General features: G+C 52.8%; 1 protein-coding gene across 4 annotated transcripts in view; it reads left to right on the top strand.

Moving 5' to 3' along the window:
• The window catches only part of CEP250 (centrosomal protein 250), a 47,010-nt gene extending 28,661 nt beyond the window's left edge, over nt 1-18,349 (top strand). For all 4 annotated transcript variants that reach the window (XM_043479333.1, XM_043479332.1, XM_043479334.1 and 1 more), the window contains 13 exons: nt 619-762; nt 1,619-1,752; nt 2,872-3,010; nt 4,097-4,439; nt 5,060-5,181; nt 6,359-6,479; nt 7,699-7,820; nt 8,262-10,847; nt 14,318-14,431; nt 14,625-14,780; nt 15,224-15,325; nt 16,349-16,411; nt 17,725-18,349. In XM_043479333.1, coding sequence (XP_043335268.1) covers nt 619-762; nt 1,619-1,752; nt 2,872-3,010; nt 4,097-4,439; nt 5,060-5,181; nt 6,359-6,479; nt 7,699-7,820; nt 8,262-10,847; nt 14,318-14,431; nt 14,625-14,780; nt 15,224-15,325; nt 16,349-16,411; nt 17,725-17,988 — 4,410 coding nt within the window. In that variant the 3' untranslated portion in view covers nt 17,989-18,349. The remainder of the gene's footprint in view (nt 1-618; nt 763-1,618; nt 1,753-2,871; nt 3,011-4,096; nt 4,440-5,059; nt 5,182-6,358; nt 6,480-7,698; nt 7,821-8,261; nt 10,848-14,317; nt 14,432-14,624; nt 14,781-15,223; nt 15,326-16,348; nt 16,412-17,724) is intronic.
• Nucleotides 18,350-20,714: the final 2,365 nt, after the last annotated feature.

Below are 20,714 nucleotides of genomic sequence, written 5' to 3' on the forward strand. Positions count from 1 at the left end.
CTGCTTTAAATGGGTCAGTTGCAGGATATATGAACTCAATCTCAATAAAACCATTAAAAAGAAAAGAAGCCAGCCATTTGAAGGACAGTTCAGGCAGTAGAAATAGCTGTCGTAAGGACCTGGGACAGGCAGAAAGGACCCGGGACAAGTCCCTTGATAAGCTTGGGGGCAGGAACCCTTTGTCAGCCATGGAAGGAGGTTGGATTTTGTTCTAAGGGCAGAAGGAACGTGTTGGATGGTATCTAAAAATCAGAGTGGGACATGATTTACTATATGTATTTTTTAAATACTTTAGCCTCTGAGGGGAGAATTGTGTGTGTGTTTGTGTGTGTGTGTACATGTGTGCATGTGGGTGTGGCAGCATGAAGTGGAAGTCGGGACACCCGGCAAGAGCTGCTGCAGTGGTCTGAGTGAGCAGTGCGCTTGGTGAGGGAGGAGGTGAGGACTTGAGGTGACAAGGTGTCACGGAAACAACACGTCTTAGCTGGGCCCCGCCTCGGCTTTTGCCAACCCAACCTAAAAACCAGTATTTATACGACACAATCTCTGCAACACAGATTTTGTGACCAAGGTTCCCTTCTCTCTTCTGATACAGGATTCTCTCTTCTCCCCTTGCAGGAGACCACCGGGATGCTGCAGACCCAGCTCCAGGAGGCTCAGCAAGCGCTGGAGCAGGCAGCCCAGCAGCACAGAGACAGCCTGGTGGCCCTCCAGGAGGAGGGCTGCGTCCTGCTGCAGGATAAGACAGACCTGCAGAAGCAGGTCCCTGCTCCTCTTTCCCAGCCCGGCAACCCTTCCCCAGCACAGCCAGGCCCTCCTACTCCCCCTGGCAGGACAGGGAAACCTTGGCCCTGCTGCCTGAGCTTGGGATGGGGAGGGGAGGCCCCAGTATTAAGTGAGAAGTGAAGGGTTCTCAGAACTGAGCATATGCCTCCCAGGCCCCTGGGATAGTTAGTAACCTCTCTCAGTGGGGACCATGGTTGTTATTGTTTAGTCACTGAGTCGTGTCCGATCCTTTGTGATCCCATGAACTTTATCCCCCAGGCTCCTCTGTCCTTTGGATTTCCCAGACAAGAATACTGGAGTGGGCTGCCATTTCCTTCTCCAGGGGATCTTCCCAACCTGGGGATCGAACCCACGTCTCCTGCCTTGGCAGGAGGATTCTTTACTGTCTCAGCCACCAGGGAAACCCAAACCTCGCATTTTTTTGGCATCCTCCTTGATCCAACCTCCCCCACAGAGCAAGTGTTTTTATACCAGGTTGCTTTTCCTTCTCAGAATCCTGTATCAGATAGTATTCGGATTGTTTATTTTTAAAAAATATAGTCACTTGGCCTTTGGACAGAGTTACATTCAGCCAAGGTTTTTCTTTGCGCCTCCTTTATACACCATACGTGAGGCTGGGGAGACAGGTGACAAGGCCAAACAGTAGTGAGGGGCTTATGAATGGTTGGCGGAGGGAGGTAGTTAAGAACAGCACCTAAGGGTTGGCGGGCCCTCCTGGGCGTTGGAAATGGGCTGCTGACTATGGTAAACCTTGAAGGACCCTAAAGTCCTAGATGAGAAGCATCCTTCCACTGACTTCCTATCCCTGGTCCTCATGCTCTTGACTTTCCAGGTGGAGGACTTGAAGTCTCAGCTGCTTTCCAAAGAAGCCTCCCAGAGGTTCGTGGACCAGGAGGTTCAGGAAAAGCTGAGAGAGGCCCAGGAGTGTAGCCGAATTCAGAAGGAGCTGGAGAGAGAAAAAGCCAGGTAGGCTGGACAGCCCATGGAGTTGGCTTTGGCCTGTCTGGATCCAGGGGTCACGGTGAGGTTGACAGTTCTTTGCTCAGGTCCCCTAACCACTCATGTCTCTAGCTCTGGACTCTACAGGTAACTGTGTAGAGAGGGCATGGTCCCTGTCTCCGAAGCTTGCACTTCATTCATTTAGTGGAGAAGATGCCTCACGCACCAGACACTATGCCAGAGGTTGGGGATGTAGTTTAAATAAGACAGTATGGTCTCTGCCTCAATAGAATTGAAGGTTTTGTGGAGGAGACATTAATCGAATCATCTCCAAGGGAAGGTATTGGCAGATTATGTTACCTGGAGTCTGAGGCGGGAGAAACCCTTTTGTTGATGAAACTAGAAGTACGAGACTGGTACCGATGTCCAGATAAGAGATACCAAAGCTGGATCCCTGGCGGGGTGGTAAGGAAGAGGAGGAGGCAAGGGGTTTAAGGGACATTAGGGGAGTTGGGATCGGTTTATATGTAGTCTTAGAGTGGACACAGGCAGGATGAGGGAAGAATGCTGTGATGTGGTCAGGACTTCTAAGGGTGGATGGAGATACCATTCACTGAGCTGGGGAATGTAGCAGGGGTGACTGGGTGGAGGGGAGGTGCAGAGGAGACAGGAAGAATTGGATGTGTTGAATTTGAGGTACTCTGTAGGGATTTCTGAAATTTGCCAAAGAATAAATTGTGAAGTTGAACCTAGGAGCAATCAGTAGGTGCTCAATAAGCACAGATTTTTATTCTTAGCCTGTAATCATGATCATTACTGTTTCTATGCTAATTATCCATGCTATGTTAGAGCAGTCAGATGAGAAGGTAGTTCTTTGTTGCCTGAGAGAATGGCCTGGCCCTCTGACCGCTCTCTCTTTTTTAAAAATTTTATTTATTTATTTTAATTGGAGGGTAATTACTTTACAGTATTGTGATGGTTTTTGGCATACATGCACATGAATCAACCACGGGTGCACACGTGTCCCCCCATCCTGAAACCCCCCCCGAGTCCCTCCCCACCCCATTCCTCTAGGTTGTCCTGGAGTACCGGCTTTGAGTGCCCTGCTTCATGCATTGAACTTGCACTTGACCCCTCTCTTTTTAGCCTGACTCTGTCGCTGGTGGAAAAGGAACAGAGACTCCTTGTTCTGCAAGAGGCTGACTCTGTTCAACAGCAAGAACTGAGCTCCCTGCGCCAGGACATGCAGGAGGCCCAGGCCGGGCAGAAAGAGCTCAGCGCTCAGGTATCTCCCACCCCAGCAGGAAATCTCTTCCCTGATGGAAGCCAGCCTCTGGAGTCCTCAGCAGACCCGGCGGGAGAGGGAAGCCAGGATCGGGTGGGGTGGAGCATGGGAACCTGACCCAGAGTCAAGAACAGACCGCTGATGACCGGAACATGGGGCCCAGAGGATAGGGCTTACCCAGGCCTGTTCTCGCCTGGCCAGTGCCAAGTGCACCTGGTCTGCCCGGCAAGACACAGCAAGGGGAACAAATATTACTCCCCTAGGGTCCACGGCAGCAAGAGGCCTTCCACCGACTTGGTCTGTTCACAGCAGGACCCCAGACCTGTGCACGGAGGGAAGATGGAGCTGGGAGGAAAAGCGTGAAGGGAGTAAGAGCTAGATGTAGACTGTGGTAGAGCAGGACCCAGGTCTGCTTGTTAGACAGTCCTGGGTGTGATCCCTGCTCTACTGTTTCCTGGTTGTGTGAATATCGCTTTATTTATCCATAAAACAAGGATGATAATTCTTAATCATTGTAGGAATATAGGAAGTGTCAGGAGCACAGTAAGCATTCAGTAAATGGTAGCCATTATTATTGTGAGTTGTCTTCTTTTGGCTCAGTATCAGGGTTTCAAGCAGAATTCTTTTTTTTTTCAGCTGCCCCAGATCTTAGTTGGCACCTTCGTTGTGAACACACAAAATATTTTTAGTTGCAGCATGTGGGATCTAGTTCCCTGACCAGGATTGAACCCAGGCCCCCTGCATTGGGAGCACAGAGTCTTAGACACGGAACTACCAGGGAGGTCTCTCAGGCAGATTTCTAATCATAGCAGGAAGCTGGCATAGTTGCCAAGGGGACCAGGGCCAGAGCCCATGAGCATATAGCCCAGGCCCACATGTCAGGAGTCCTTAGGTAGGTGCGTAGGTCAGATCTGGGGTGACACTCATTCCAGACCCTCCCTTCCTGCTGGAGAGCTGAGCCTCCTGAAATCCTCCCAGCCCCAGACAACCCCACGACCCTGGGGATCGAGTGGGATTGGGCCTGGGAGGGTCCAGGGAGGGGGTGTCCACTCCCTGCTCGGAGTGACCATACTTCCTCTCTGGCAGGTGGAATTACTGAAGCAGGAGGTGAAGGAGAAGGAGGCTGACTTCCTGGCCCAGGAGACTCAGCTGCTGGAGGAGCTGGAGGCGTCTCGAGTCACTGAACAGCAGCTCCGAGCTTCCTTGTGGGCTCAGGAGACCAAGGCGGCCCAACTCCAGCTGCGCCTGCGCAGCACGGAGAGCCGGCTGGAGGCGCTGGTGGCGGAGCAGCAGCCTGGGCACCAGGCCCAGGTCCAGCTGGCCAGCCTCTATTCTGTCCTGCAGCAGGCCCTGGGGTCTGCCTGCGAGAGCAGGCTGGAGCTGAGCGGCGGGGGAGACTCAGCCCCCTCCCTCTGGGGCCCGGAGCCAGGTGAGGGAGCCACCCAGGAGCTCAGGCCCTTGGGCAAAGCCAGGCCTAGCTCCCGGGGTAGAGGAGAGGGGTGCAGTTCTCCAGGCAGTACTGCATCAAGGCCAAGGCCGCAGCCTCTTGGGATGGGTTCCGTCAGAGTGTGAACCCCAGCTCTGCCATTTGCTAGACATATGTCCTTGGGCAAGTGACCTCTCCTCTCTGAGCTTGATTTTCTCAACTATAAAATGAGGGTGTTATAAGTACCCACCTCTCGGATTTTTCTAAGGAGTTAATGAGATGACAGAAATAAAATTGCCTGCACAGTCTCTAGCACTTGTTATTGTTGTTCACCCGCTCAGTCGTGTCCGACTCTTTGTGACCCCATGGACTACGGCACGCCAGGCTTCCCTGTCCTGGCACTTATTAAATGCCTAACAAATAATAGCTGGCATTTTCTAGTGCCCATCAAAGCGCCTAGCACATAGGTATGCAGACCAGGGCACGATGAACAAACTGCTGAGAGGGATTCTTTGAAGAGAGGAGAGATGGATAGGAAGGCCAGGGCCACATCAGGGTGGTGTGGTGTGGCTATTTCATTTCATAGTGCAACCAGGTCAGGAGGTGTTTCCTCATTTTTTCAGACCAGAATGGCGCTAGGATCCTCTTTAAGAGAGGGCCCCTCCTGACGGCTCTCTCAGTTGAGGCGGTGGCGGCCGCCCTCCACAAGCTTCACCAAGACCTGTGGAAGACGCAGCAGGCCCGGGTATGTGTCTCTGTTCTCTTTCCTCAAACTCTTCACCTCTGCTGAAAAAGGCCCATGACATAGTTTGACCCGTGTTATTTCTTAAAAAAAAAAAATTATTTATTTGATTGTGCTAGGTCTTAGTAGTTGCGACATGTGGGATCTAGTTTCCTGACTGGGGATTGAACCAGGCATCTTGCATTGGGAACATGGAGACTTAGCCACACTAACCCCCTAGTGGTTCCTTGGACCACCAGGGAAGTCCCAGACCTGATTTATTTCTGACATCAAGTTGGAATGAGTTCTGCCTCTATTGCTTACTACCTGGCAGCCGTGAATAAAGCATTTGGCTTCCTGGACCTTGGTTTCATTAGTAAATTAAGGCACACTGTGCCCACTTCACCGGGCTTTGAGGGTTAAATGAGTGAGGGACTCAGGTGAGCCCTGTAAACCATGTAGATCTCTGTGTAGATCTGGGATATTGTTTTACATCATTTTCCTCTCAACCACGAATTGTTCTTGGTGCCAAGACCTCCAAGAAGAAACCAACAAATGGGGATCACTGAGATTTGAGGTTGCCGTTTATAGAAACATTCTAGGCCCAAGGCAATATGAAATGTCCTCCAAATCCCACCTTACAGTGAACCTATCAGCCAGTGAAAATTGAGTGTCAGGATGCCAGTCACTCTGAGCTAGGGATACAGAAAGGAGAAACACCTGCTTTCTGCCCTCAGGAAGGCTCATGACAGAGCTGAGCAACCCAGCTTCATCCTGAGATAAAGCCGAGCTACTAGAATTAACTAGATCAGTAGCAGGTGCACATTCTGATAGTAGGAGGCAGGGACAGTGCAATCTGACTTGAGAGGGTCAGAAGAAGGGAAGCAGTGACCTTAGAGCTAAAATGTGGAGTGGTTCAGGGAGAGGAGAGGGATCCTGGGCTAAGACTTCAGCAGGAGTTCTGTTTCAAAGACAGACTGGTCAGAAGGGGAAGCCAGGCTCCAGCCAGTTGGGGCAGAGCCTGTCATCACTTCTGGGCACCGGATGCACGTGAGTTCAGAGGTAAATAACCCAGCAATCTGAGAGTAGGTCCTTGCTGGCAAACCCTGACAGAAGCTGAGGGACTAAAGGGCTCGAGCCCTGGACTGGGGCGACGTCATGGAAGATGTGGAGCTTGAGTTCCATGCGCTTCCTTTCCCAGGATGATCTGCGGGATCAAGCCCAGAAGCTGGAACAGCGTCTCAGTGATATGGAGGCCGAGAAGAGCCAGGTCCACACAGAGTTGCAGGCTCTGCAGAGACAGCTCTCCCAGAACGAGGAAGGTAAGAAGCTCAAGGCAGGAGGGGTTTGAGGGGAAGAGAGGAATGGCAGACTCCACAGGTGGCTCAGATGGTAAAGAATCTGCCTGCAATGCAGGAGACCTGGGTTTGATCCCTGGGTTGGGAAGATCCCGTGGAGGAAGAAAGGGCAGCCCACTCCAATAGTCTTGTCTGGTGGATCCCATGGACAGAGGAGCCTGGCGGGCTATGGTCCATAGCATTGCAGAGTCAGACACGACCAAAGTGTGAGGAAAGGCAGAGAGCCCAGAGGGGTGGGATCAGCCTGGGAATCACTCTTTACTGCTTGCCCACAACTGTGAGAAGATACCCAGAGGCATCTCCAAAGGGATGGTGAACCCCCTGAACTACTTTTCATGCTTTGCTTGGCCTTTGAGGGCCATCCTGGCAGAAGGGATTAGAAGGAACAGATTTGGTGAGCTGAGGGAAGTTGGTGGCTAGGTTTCCATTTTTTTCTGTCTGCAGGTTTAAAAACTGGCTACCTAAGGCCTCATCTGGAAGAACACTGTAAAATTCTGTCATTAATCATTTATCAGTGTTACTTATTTTGTCATCCACAACTGTGTTCTCAAAGTGATTTCCAGTGATCCTGAGCTTGTTTGGGAGATAGTAAAGGGGGGAACCTAGGGAGAATGTGTCTGTGCTATAGCCAAGGCTGGGAAGGGTGTTGACCACCAGGAAAATAAAGAGGAGGGTCTTAAGGCTCAAGGCTCAACTACGGAAGAGAAGAAGACAACGTGGGGAGCGGATCTGGGTCTTAAAATGTCCCACAGGGCTCCCCGAGAGCCATATACAGAGCTGGGTTCTGGTGCCTTTTGCAGAAAGGGAGGGCCCCTGCAGAGCCGCCCTGGTCTCTAGGAACCTCTGCAAAATCCTAGAATTACTGGCTGAAAAGGACATCCCACGTCATGAAGCTCAACCCTGTCTGGAATCCAGGGTTGAGAAGCTGGGTGATCAGGATGAGAAGTGTTGGCACAATTGTCAGGCAGCGCAGGACATGGGCAGCAGATGCAGACAGGGGTCTGGAAGCAGCAGGGAGCCTAGGCAGAGCAGCGGGCAGAAGGGTCATGTCTCTACGAAACTGGGTATAATTCTCTTCTTCTTGGCCTTTTCCTCCTTTGTTTCTGTTACCCTTCTCCCATCACCTCTATATCCCTCTTTTCCTCCACCCCAATCATGGGCCTTCCTCTGACTCTTCCCAAAGAGAAATCCAAGTGGGAAGGCAAACAGAGCTCCCTGGAATCTGAGCTGATGGAACTGCGTGAAACTGTGGCGTCCTTACAGAGTCGCCTCCAGCAGGCAGAGCTGCAAGGATTGGAAGCCCAGGTAAGGTGGTACTGAACTGGGGAGGGGCCAAGGCTTGGGCTCCCATCCTAGCCCCTGGTCAAACCCCATGCATATACAGTGTCCAGCTTCCTTCAGCAGTGGCTCCGTTTCTCTGGCTGTCCCCTGAGGACCATTATGAAGGCTTCAGTGAATCCTCCTTTAATTACTTCTTCTGAATTGAGGTTGAGATCTTTATCCTTTGACCTGAAGGACTAGAGTCTGGGATGGCTCCTTTGCAGCAGACTTTCTTTGAGCAGAGCAGAGCCTAAAAGTGTGGTCAGAATGTTCTTTTACAGCATCAGCCTAAGTAGAACACTCAGTTCCTTTTGCTCACATCCTTGACAAAGCTGATGCCACAGAGGAAGGAAAGGAAAGGCATGTGCTGGAGTGACGGTTTGAGGGAAGCACAGCTTTAAGGTGGTTTTGTATCTCGTTTTCCAGAATGAGCGCAAGTTACTGCAGGCAGCCAAGGAGAGCCTGATTGCCCAGGTGGAACATCTCCAAGCCTCTGTCACAGAGGCCAGGGCTCAGGCAAGTGCTGCTGTGGCCCTGGAGGAAGATCTGCGGACAGTGCGCTCAGCCCTGAAACTGAAAAATGAGGAGGTGGCGAGTGAGCGCCAACGAGCCCAGGCCCTGCAGGAGCAGGGTGAGCTGAAGGTGGCCCAGGGGAAGGCTCTGCAGGAGAATCTGGCTCGCCTGGCCCAGGCCCTCTCTGAAAGAGAAGGGGAGGTAGAGACTCTGCAGGGGAAAATCGAGGAACTAGAGAAGCAAAGGGAAATGCAAAAGGCTGTGTTGGAAGTGCTGTCTCTGGACCTGAAGAAGAGGAACCAAGAGGTGGATCTACAGCAGGGACAGATCCAGGAGCTGGAGGAGTGTAGGTCTGTGCTAGAGCATCTCCCCGTGGCCGTCCAGGAGCAAGAGCAGCAGCTGGACCTGCAGAGAGAGCGGATCCGGGAGCTTGAAAAGGACCGGGAGACGCAGACGAACATCCTAGAGCATCATCTCCTGGAACTTGAGAAGGCGGCCCAAGTGATCGAGTCCCAGAAAGGCCAGATTCAGGACCTGAAGAAGCAGCTGGTTACAACGGAATGCCTGGCCCTGGAGCTCGAAGAGAAGCGTCACAAAACGGAGAGCCAGCGAAAGGCAATCGAGGAGCTGGAGGGCCAGAGGGAAGCGCAGAGGGTGGCTCTGACCCACCTAACGCTGGACCTGGAGGAAAGGAGCCAGGAACTGCTGGCGCAGGGCAGCCAGATCCAGGAGCTGGAGGGCCACAGCGCTCTCCTGGCAGGCGAGCTCCAGGAGAAGGAGCAGGAGGCCATGGCCCAGCGAGACCAAATCCGGGACCTGCAGAGGCAGAAAGAGCGTCTGAGTCAGGACCTGGAGAGGAGGGAGCAGGAGCTGGTGCTGCTGAAGGAGAGGACGCAGGCCCTGGAAGATCAGAGGAGCCGGCAGACCAAGATCCTGGAGGAGGACCTAGAGCAGATCAAGTTGGCCCTGAGAGAGCGGGGCCGGGAGCTGGCCTCACAGCGGCAGCTGAGGCAGGAGCTGGCGGAAGAAGGGAAGGGCCAGAGCAAAGCTCAGCGTGGAAGCCTGGAGCACATGAAGCTGATCCTGCGAGACAAGGAGAAGGAGGTGGAGTGCCAGCAGGAGCACATCCAGGAGCTTCGGGAACACAGGGACCAGCTGGAACAGGAGCTCCAGGGCCTCCACAGGAAGGTGGGTGAGACCAGCCTCCTCCTCACCCAGCGGGAGCAGGAGATTGCGGTCCTGCAGCAGCACCTGCAGGAAGCCCGGGACCAGGGGGAGCTGAAAGAGCGGGAACTTCAGGGGCGGCTGGAAGAGACCCAGAGGGTCCTGGTGCAGAGGACACAGGAGCTCCAGGCCCTGCAACAGCAAGAGGCCCGGGGCCAGGAGGAGAACGTGAAGGAGCAGGCGGACTCACTGCAGACTGCCCTGGAGCAGGCGCACGCCACCCTGGAGGAGCGCCGGGCCGAGCTGGAGGAGCACAAGGAACATGCGCGGAGGCTCCAGGAAGAGCTGGCGGTGGAGGGGCGGCGGAGCCAGGCCCTGGAGGAGGTGCTGGGTGACCTTCGGGCAGAGGCTCGGGAGCAGGAGAAGGCACTGCGGGCCCTCCGGCAGCAGTGTGCTGAGCAGGCCCAGGAGCATGAGGCAGAGGCCCGGGTCCTGCGGGACAGCTGGCTGCAGGCAGAGGCGCTGCTCGAGGCCCGAGACCAGGAGCTGGAGGCCCTGCGGGCCGAGGGCCAGGCCTCCCAACGGCAGGAGGAGGCTGCCCGGGGCCAGGCTGAGGCTCTGCAGGAGGCCCTTGGCCAGGCTCAGGCTGCCCTGCGGGAGAAAGAGCAGCATCTCCATGGGCAGGCCGAACTGAGCCGCAACCTAGAGGCCAGCACGGCCACCTTGCAGGCTGCCCTAGACTCCTGCCAGGCCCAAGCCCGGCAGCTCGAGGAGACCCTCAGGAAGCGGGAAGGTGAGATCCAAGACGGGGACCTCCGACATCAGGAGGCTGTGCAGCAGCTCCAGCAGGCACTTGCCCGGAGGGACGAAGAGCTGAGAGAGCTGAGGAGGCAGGGGCAGCTGCTGGAGAAGTCTCTGGCCCAAGAGAAGCAGGAGCGTAGGCACAAGAGAGAAGGGGAAGAGGTGAGGGGCCTCCGGGAGAGCCTAAGGGAGCTACAGCGGACTCTGGCACAAAAGGAAGATGAGCTCCTGGAGCTGCGGGAGGCCCAGCAAAGGAAGGATCTGGAGGACTCGCCCCACAGCCACAAAGCCTCGCCCGGGGAGGAGCTGTCTCCCCCACTCAACTCCTCAGGGCCCAGGCTGCAGCGGGAGCTGGAGCGACTGCAGGTGGCCCTGAGACGGACGGAGGCCAGGGAGATCGAGTGGAGGGAGAAGGCCCAGCACCTGGCACTGTCCCTGGCCCAGAGCAAGGCCAGCGTGAGCAGTCTGCAGGAGGCGGCCCTGCTCCTCCAGGCCTCCGTGCTGGAGCGGGACTCGGAGCAGCAGAGGCTGCAGGTGAGTCACGTCGTGGTGGGTAAGACTCCGGGACCATCTGCACCTCAGGGTGTGAGAAAAGGTGAGGTCACGGACACCTCAACACAGTGGAATCCCGGTTAGTGTGCTAGTGCCGGGTTGGGGGGCGGGCAGGGGAATATGACACCCACAGACTCTGCCCTCCCAGAGTTAAGGGTCTAGTGGAAGAGCAATTATTGTGCAATGCAGTGCAGCTATTGGGGTTAGTGCTTAATTAGGACTAGTTTAGTGTGCACTGAGCAAACTAGAGGGATGCCCCGCCTTTCCTGGGTCCCAAAAGGCTTCCTGGTAAAAGTGATGTTTGAGATTAGATCTGAAGGGACCAGTAAGGAAGTAGCCAAGCACAGGTTGGGGAGGGAGCGGAGAAAAGGAGGGGAGAGAGAACGCAGGATGTCAGTCAGGGAGTTCAGGCTGCCTGGGACATAGGGCAGGGGGCTGGCAAGAGCAGAGAGGCCAGCAGGGGCCCATCGTTTAGGGCTTGTCAGCGTGTTGAGGACCTGGGTGACCAGTGGGAAGCGGATGAAGGGTTTGTGCCCGGGGAGTGACAGAATCAGATATATAATAGTTCATAAAGATGGCTCAGGCTGCCATGTGGAGCAGCTGGAGATCTGGGGAGACCGAGTGGGAGGTTGTAAATGGGAGTCAGCGGGGAGATGGTGACCTGAGATAGGAAATATGGATGGAGAAATGAAGGGAGTAACAAAGTAAAGACAGGGCCCAGGTTTCTGCTCACTGGGATAAAAGTGGGTTTGGGGAACAGGAGGGAAATAGTGTGGTCAGTTTGGAAACGAGTGATGTACCTGTGGGACCTGCAAGGGGACAGGTCCAGTGGGTGGGTCTGTAAAGTGAGCTGAAGGTGAAGGATGAGATTGAGGCCAGCAGTAGAGACTTCAGAGGTGTCAACAGTTAGAAAAAGTGGGCTCCCCTAGGCAGGATGTGGAGCGGCAGAGGAAGTGACCTTAGGGTATGACCTTTATCCTCAGGTCAGGGCCATGTCTTAGTCATGGTTGCACCCTGCACTGAGCACAAGGTCTGCACACAGTGGGCCATCAGGAGAGCTATAGAGAGGTATTATCTCTTTTACTAAGAGGAACCCAGCCCATTTCTCCTGAGAAGTCGATTCTATATCCTGGTCCCTTGACTAGATGTGAGTGCTGGAGAATCCCCTCCCTAACCTCAGACACACAACCCTGCAGGGACTAGCCTTCCTGGAGCCCCAAAATCTCTGTTCTGGTTAAAAGACAATATGCACACAAAGGGTTTCATTTATGAACTTTGGAGTCAAGTTTGTGGATTTGAAATACAGTTCTGCAGTTTAGTAGCTGTGTGACCTGGGGTAAGTGCTTTTTCTTCTCTGACTTGTTTTTCTCATTGATAAAACATGGAATGATAATATCAGCCCCATACAGCCATTTTGAATCCAAAAAGCAATAATGTAAATAAAGTGCACAAGAAAGAAGCATTCAGTAAGTGGGACTCCTTTCCTATTTCTAGGCCTGTTCTTACCAGCACAGAAAAAGTCAGATACGTAGGTGGGTGGGAAGGCACTTTCTATACTTGTGAATTACTGAGCCGTATTTGCTCATTAATGGAGTTCAGGTTGGTACCCCTATTCCCAAGATACTCAAGGGCATTTTTCAGAAGCAACCTTCTTCATAGTAGCATCACTTTAAAAAAAGTATTTATTTGTCTGTGTCAGGCCTTAGTTGTGGCATGTGGGATCTCGTTCCCCCAACCAGGGATTGAACCTAAGACCCCTGCATTGGGAGCAAGGAGTCTTAGCCACTGGACCACCAGGGAAGTCCCAGTAGCATCATTATTTAAAATTGAGGTATAGGTGATTTACAATGTTTTAGGTACATAGCAGAGTATATATATATATATATACACACACACATACAACATATATACATACACATATACATACATATATATACATACATATACATACATACATATATATATACATACACATACATATAGTATAGATATATAACTGAATATACCTATATTCTTTTTCAGATTCTTTTCCCTTGTATTAATAGGTAATTATAAGGTAATGAATATAGTTCCCTGTGCAATACAAGCAAGTCCTTGTTTATCTATTTTATATGTAATAGTGTATATCTGTTAATCCCAGATTCCTAATTTAACCCTCTTCCCCCTTTCCTCTTTGGTAACCATAAGTTTGCTTTCTATATCTGTAAGTCTGTTTCTGTTTTATAAATAAATTAATTTGTATCATTTTTTTTTTTAGATTCTAAGTATAAGTGATATCATGATATCATGTTACTTGTTTTTATCTGTCTGACTTGCTTCACTTACTAAGGCTGTCCATGTTGCTGCAAATGACATTGTTTCATGCTTTTTATGACTGAGTAATATTCCTTGTATATATTTACCACATCTTTATCCATTCAAAAACATTCCATTATATATATTTACCATCTCTTCTTTATCCATTCTTTATCCATTCATCTGTCGATGGACATATATACAGTAGCATCAGTTTTTATTTTAAGCATTTTACATGCCAGGCACTGTTACTCTCACTTTCTTTTTCTACGACAACCCTGAGAAGCAGGAATAGTTAATACCTTCATTTTATAGTTGAGGAATAGCCCATAAGCGAGGTTAAGGAACCTGTCGGTGATCATCCAGCTTGTGAAGGGCAGACCTCAGATTAGACCTAAGCAGGCTGACTTTCGAGCGTGGCCTCGTACTCCTGAGCTTCTCCTCCCTCCCAGACAGCCTCCACCCACAAGTAGATGCTCTGCTTCTCTTCTGTCTCTCCTCTTGACCTTTGCCATTTATGAACCCTCGAGTGTCTAGAAAATAATCTAAACACTAGTCTTCCCATTTATCCAAAGAGGTTTAACCCCAGAGGCTTGGTCTACGCTTTGTATTTTACATATGAGGTGGTTGGGGTTTGGAGAGAGCTCTTATCTTGACCCAAGTTGCCTAGCTGGTAAGTGATGACACAATACTTGCCTCTACATGATTCCTGAGTCCGCGTTCTTTCCATAACACCTAGTACTCCCAATTGTCACATAGCTTAGGCAAGATCTAAAATGAGACAGGTCTGGGGAGTTCCCTGGTGGTTTAGTGGGAACATTTAGTGGTTGGGATTTCACTGCCATGGCCTGGGTTCAATCCCTGGTCAGGGAACTAAGATCCTGCAAGCCGTGCAGCATGGCCAAAAAATAAAAATAAATAAAATGAGACAGATTTTAGTCCTAGCACCGTGTATCCTTAGGAATATCCCTCTCAGTTGCTTTATCTGTCTGTAAAATGATGGTTCTGCACCAGAATAGCTGAGAGGTGCCAAGAAAAATAAGACTATAAACCTGATGAGATTGTTGAGGATGGAGGGTGGAGTGGATGTGCAGATGTTACTCTCATTTTCTGGATGTGCGGTCATCATGGTGTGACTGTGCTCCTTGATGCCCCAGGACGAACTACAGCTCACCAGACAAGCTCTGGAGAAGGAGCGGCTCCACAGCCTGGGCCCGACCAGCCAATCAGAACAGGGGTCTGGAGGAGAGCCCTGCGTCCGGCTGGGAGAGGTGAGCTGGGGGCCTGCTGAGAACGGATGGCCCAGGAGGGAGTGCCTGTCCAGGGGCTTGTGCCCTTCCCCTGAGTACTGGATCCCTGAAGCGCACAGCCTGTCTGGTTCATCCTTTGCCTTCTGTCTAGCTCCTCCGCCTTCCCCCGTCTCAGGGGCTGCCCCGGTGAGCTTGACAGGTCTCTCTCCCTCAGGTCTCAGAGGTGAAGACGGAGCCGAGTCCTGAGGCAGAGGAGAAGCAGCGCTGGGAGCAGAGGCTTGAACACCTGCAGCGAGCGGTGGCGCAGCTGGAGGTTGACCGGAGCCGGCTGCAGCACCACAACGCCCAGCTTCGGACCACCCTGGAGCAGGTGGGTGACTCGGGTCTCAGCTCCCGCCCCGTCCGAAGAAAGGCACGCATCTCCACTTCTGCAGCCACCACAGTGGGGGCATTCGGAAACGATAGCCCAGGACCAGATTTGGCCTGCTCTCCATTTCTGAAAATAAAGTTAAGTGGGGATGTACCAGTGTTTGTGACAAAGATCGAATGGCCCACAGTGCCTGAAGTTCTACAGAAAAGACTTGCTGGCCCTGCTTAGAAGCCCGGGAGGCTGGCCCCACATCCTCTGTCGCAGCAGCACTGTGCGCTCAGGGCTGTCCCAGCACGGGCTCTCCTCAGCGCAGTTCAGCTTCTCATGACCCTTTATGTTCACACCATACCCCTCACACCTGCCTGCTCCCCAAAAAGGCGGCTCAGCTGCAGCCCAGAGCCAAGCCCAAGCCCTGATCTCTCCCTCACACCCAATCTCGGCAGGTGGAGCGAGAGCGTAGGAGACTGAAGAGGGAGTCCACGCGCGCGTCCAGGACGGGGGTCCTCGAGAGCAGTGGAGCCACAACACCATCCCCCACACCCCAGGTTTGTCCGTTTTCATTGACTGCAGCCTCCAGAGAGCCCAAGCCCGGCCACTAGAAACAGTCCTCTGCAATGCGTATCCAAGGCAAGAAGCCAATTCAGCCAGTCCAGAGGGCCCCTCCTGACCGGGCTCTGCCCCGCCCAGCACTGTCTCTGACCCAGGAACAAGGCCCAACATCAGTGAGTGGGGCTTGAATGAAGGCTGGCAGCCCTGCCTTCTGAGCAGCCTTCGCTGATGTTCAGTCCACCTGCCCCCAGACCAGTGCTTAGGCTCCTAAGAGCAGAGCTCATGGGCTTCTGGTTTCTCCCAGTGTGTTGGGTGGTGCTTGCCACACCCCGATGTATCTAGGGGCTCAATAGCAGCTTTGTGGACCTCTTAGACTTGCTTGATCTTTGTGATACTGAATTGACAAGATGTGGGTCCAAGGTGTTTCCTGATGTTCATTCAGTCACTAAGTCGTGTCCGACTCTTTGCAACCCCATGGACTGCAGCACACCAGGCTTCCCCATTGGGTCAGTGATGCCATCCAACCATCTCATCTTCAGTTACCCCTTCTCCTCCTGCTCTCAATCTTTTCTGTGGCCAGAAGGATTTAGGGGAAGACACCGCAAACCACTCTTTCGACTGAGTTATGCCCATTAGTCGACAGTCCTGGAGCCTGGCAGGCAGGGACCGTCTTTGGTGGCTGAGCACCTCCCAGCCCTCCATCCCCCTTCCTTTAAGGAGAGCTTCCCAAGGGCAGAGCCCTTGTCTCACTTCCCCTCTGCATCCTTTGTTTGCTTCCTGGGGTCAGCACGAGGGAGATGTCTGGTGTACTTTAAGTGAGGAGGTGCCTAAAGAAGCCAGTCCCATCCAAACCTCTGGGACATTTGGCATCAGGTCTCCACGGGCATTGCCCATTGGTTTGGTTTAGACCCTCTGAGGCCTCTCCTGCCCCTGGGCCCTGGTGCCCCAGGATTTTGGGAGGCCTGCACAAACCCCCGATGGAAGGCCTGTTCCCCTGGAAAAATATTTGTCTCCCTCAGGATGGAAGAGGAGGACAGAAGGGCTCCTCGGATGCCACATACATGGCTGAGCTGCAGAAGGAGGTACGTTCCAGAAGGTTCCATCTTCTAAGGCTCCTTTCCCTCCCTGGTACTCGGACAGCAAGGCTTTGGTGTCTGCTATGTGCTTGGTCCCTTGTGCACGTCCAGCAGGGAGCGGGAAGATAGTTCGGGCCTCAAAGAACTGCAGACCCCATGGGAGGCGAGCAGAGCCCAGTCCCAGCTCCACCTACTGCCCTGAGTGCACTTAAGCTCTCCTACGCTTAGGGTGGGAGTGGGGAAGAAAGTACGCTGCAGGCCCCAGACCTCCTACCGAGAAAGGGAAGGGGAGAAGGCCGACTCTAAGAGGCCAGCCTGAACCAAGCAGAAGCACCCAGGCCTCCTCTGCCCTCACACGCACCCTTGCAGGCAGGACTGTCACCCACACCAGGCAGAGCAGCCTGGCACGAGCGCCAGGATCCACACCCCAGAGCTCAGGTCACGCTCTGGGAACCTGTGCCTTCTTGCCTCTGAGGCCTCACCTGAAGGTTCACCCTGTCTTTTAAGGCCCAGGAGTAATTAAAACTAGGAAATCCTGATTTCAGAACCTGTACCAGAAATCAGTAGTCACTACTGGAAGAGCCTGACTATGCAGCTAGACCTGAAGCTCTCACTTTGAATTCTGTTAGACTCATATAAAGTGATCGCTGAGACAGGCCCAGACTAGGGTGAAGCAGGGCAGGCCTCACTGTGGACCTGGAGCGCCTCCTGAAGTTTTGCACCCGACGAGGAGCCTAGCTTGCCCCACCCTCATCCTGAATGTGCCCTGAGCTCCCAATAACTCCACCTCAGTGTACCCATCTGAGAAATGCATTGGTCAATGATTCTCAACCCTTACTGCACATTAGAATCATCTGGGGAGCTTTGAAAAAAATACCGATGCTCAGACCTCACCTTTTCTAGTTAAGTCAGAATGTTTCTTAAAATCTCCCAAAGGGGCATGATGGCGCTTTCTATAGCAATTAAAGCATTCTGTATCTTGATTGAGAATAGTGGTTATACATGGGTATGTATGTTAGGAAATATGTTAAAATGTACTTAAAATCTGGGCATTTTATTACATGTAAACACATAAATAGGTTTGTTTTTTTTCAAGCTCCCTCTTTGAGCCTCCTGTGCAGCCAGGGTTGACAATCACTGGATTCTCTGATTCCCAGCAGCCCTTCTCCCAAACACTATAAAGCCTAATCCTGAGATTCATGGGCATGGAGTTGATTCAAGCTGGCCTGACAAGAGCCACAGGAGCCGAGCAAGGGGGGTGCGGGGGCAGCTTCAGGGCCCTCCATGGCTCTTGCCCTCTTGGTTTTCCTGCCCCCCAGGTGGCCCTCCTGCGAGCCCAGCTGGCCTTGGAGCGGAAGCAGAAGCAGGACTACATCGCCCGCTCCGTGCAGACGAGCCGTGAGCTGGCGGGCCTGCACCACAGCCTCTCTCACTCCCTCCTGGCCGTGGCCCAGGCCCCCGAGGCCACTGTCCTGGAGGCCGAGACCCGCAAGCTGGATGAGTCCCTGACTCAAAGCCTGACGTCCCCCGGGCCCGTCCTACTGTGCCCCAGCCCCAGCCCTGCTCAAGGCGCCTCCAGGTAGCAACCACAGCCTGGGCAGGACACGGGCCAGCCTGGGAGCGCGCAGACAGACAAGATGGCGGTGGAGTGGGTTGTGGCCCCTCCACACAGTTGCAGTTGGCCAGAACGAGTTCTGGCTCTGTGACCCAACCTGGGAGCCCCAGGTCAGCAGACATTCCCAGGAAGAGGGAAGGAAACCCACAAGGCTGGGGCAGGCCCTGACTCACGGGAATGAGGACACAACACTTATTGCCAACCTGCAGTCACCCCGAGAGCGCCTTGCCCTGGCCAAGTGGGTGTCTGCAGCCTCTCACAAGAACTCATTATCCAGCCCCTCACCCTCTGTCACCTCCCCCTTCAGTAATAAACCCTGGGTCTTGGCATTTGTTCTCTGCTGCTGTCTTTACAGTATAGCTGGGCAACAGCAGTACATCAGGAGCATCTATTAAAGAGGACTTCACTAAAGATTCCTGTCAGGCGGCATGAATTTGTCATCTGCCTGCATTCTGACAGAGAAGGGCTGCAGAAGGCACACAAGACAGAGTCCCTGTCCCCAGGAAGCTTGAGCCCAGTTGACAAGACCAGGCAGACGCCCATCCCTGAATCAGAGACAGTTCTTCTGTCTGCTGCCTAGAAGTGCTGTAGAAATGCCCGGGCCTGAGGCAGGCATGAACTGGCCCTCGAAGGCTGGAGAGGACTCGGGAGGGTGGCCAAGTGTTCTGGTGAGAAGACGTCTGCCCTGTGGGATGGGCAGCGAGGGAGATGAGGGAGGGCCTTGGGGATCTAGATTTGAACTCAGGGGTAATGAGGAACCGTCATATGTTCTTGACTTAAAACTTGTTCTGGGCTTCAGAAACACTGATTGGGCTCTTGGCTAAAGTCAGTCTCACGTTCAGAAATTCTCTCTGGCCTCATTCCCCTTCTGTGCTGGGTGAGTGTCCTTAGGGTGTCCCTTTCCGGGCGTATCAGATGCAGCTGACTCTGGTCCTCTGTAGTCCAGCCATGGGTCAAACCAGGAAGGAGGATGGACAATGGCAGAACTCATCACTTGCGGCCTGACCTTGGTGGAGGCGGTGCGTAGGCTTAAGGCCTAATGTTGGCGGCTTCATCAAAGCCTAGGAGAGAACAGTTTTCTTCAAAGAAGCAGGCATGATCTTCCTCTGGCCCTCCAACTGTAGTCTGGGGTTCCTCTTAGCTAAGCCTGGGAATGGAGCTAAGGCTGGCTAAGAATGGGGAGGTTTGCAATCAGCACTACAGTACCCCAGACCTATTTACCCAAGGCTTAGGCCCCATTACATCCCATCGCACCACACAGAGTGGGAAGGAGGATATTTGCCACTGCTGGAGCTTGGTTTCAAAGCCCATGCATGGGACTCAGCACAGAGGCTTAGTAAAAAGTTACAGTTTAACTACCCTCTGCAGAACTAAATCTGGAGCCCCAAGATTCCGGCTGGTCCCCACCTCTAGTCAGATTCCCCGTGGCTCAGGATCCTTACCTGGCCTTTTCTGCACTCGGAGTTCTCAGGAACAAGCACGGTTTCTCTAGGTTCCTTAACTTTTTTTGGTCCCCAACTCTGGTTCTCTTGCTTAGAGGCTGACAGAGGGACCCTGTTGTCCACCTTGTAGTTTCTTCTCAGTTCCAGTATCTGTAGGTCGTAAGCCAAGGCCTTAAGCCCCACACACTTTCTGGGGCCAGGAAGAGAGTTTCCAGCAGATGAAAGGCATTTTAGAGGCAGCCAAGCTGAGTCTTCATCCAGTAAATAGCTCATCTATACCTGCTCCTGCCTCCCCACCCAATCCTCAATAGCCCCTCACCCCACTCTGGATGTCAGGCCTAGGGCTCCCCTCCCCAGCAGATAGTCCATCAGGCTTAGTCCTGTGTTCAATTGTTAACTGTCATCTTACTTTCCCCTTCTTAGCTTGTGTATGCTTTTCTGCTCCAACTTCCTAGAATACATTTTTCTTTTTAATATCTATTTATTTGACTGTGTTGGGTCTTAGTTGCAACACATGGGATTTTCCTCTCTAGTTGTAGCTCCAGAGCTCAAGCTCGGTAGTTGTAGAGTATGGACTTAGTTGCCCCATGGCATGTGGGATCTTGACTTCCCCTAGAGATCAAACCTGCGTTCCCTGCTCTGGAAGGTGGATTCTTTACCACTGGAACACTGGGGAAGTCCCTAAAATACACTTTGTTTAGCCAACAGTAGGATCATCTGGAGAGTCCTACCAGTCATGGAGCCCATTGCTCTTATCAGCTCCAAACCCAGAGACTCGAATTGGAGAAGCATGGAGGAAAGAGTATGGGTCTTTGGGGCAGCACCCTACCTTGCTCCAGGACATCAGGCCAGAGGCCCCTTTCTCTTCTTGTCACATGCAACAGGACATAACCAGCTCAGTGAATCCGATGGATGGGAATTCACTGTCTGATCATCCAGCCGGATCTCATGGGTGCACTTGAGGATGGTGTGATTGATCTCCAGAACCTAGGGGAATGGAGATCAGAGCTGAGCATGTGGGTCTTCTCCATCCACAAACCCCCACCCTCCATCCTGCCTTCTCCTTTTCTGCTTTGATAGCAGCTGCTCGAGGCCCCAAAGTCCCGAGAGCAGGGGGCACGAGAGCTGAGTCAGAGTCTGGGCAATGTTCTTGTTTGCAGGGAGTGCTGGGTCTGGTGAGTGCGGCACCCTATTCTCTCAAGGCGCTTCATGCTTTGCATGTAAGAGTGACAGTCACCATATCACAACCTAA

Source organism: Cervus canadensis, chromosome 10 (genome assembly GCF_019320065.1).
Source record: "Cervus canadensis isolate Bull #8, Minnesota chromosome 10, ASM1932006v1, whole genome shotgun sequence".
Classification (NCBI taxonomy): Eukaryota; Metazoa; Chordata; class Mammalia; order Artiodactyla; family Cervidae; genus Cervus; species Cervus canadensis.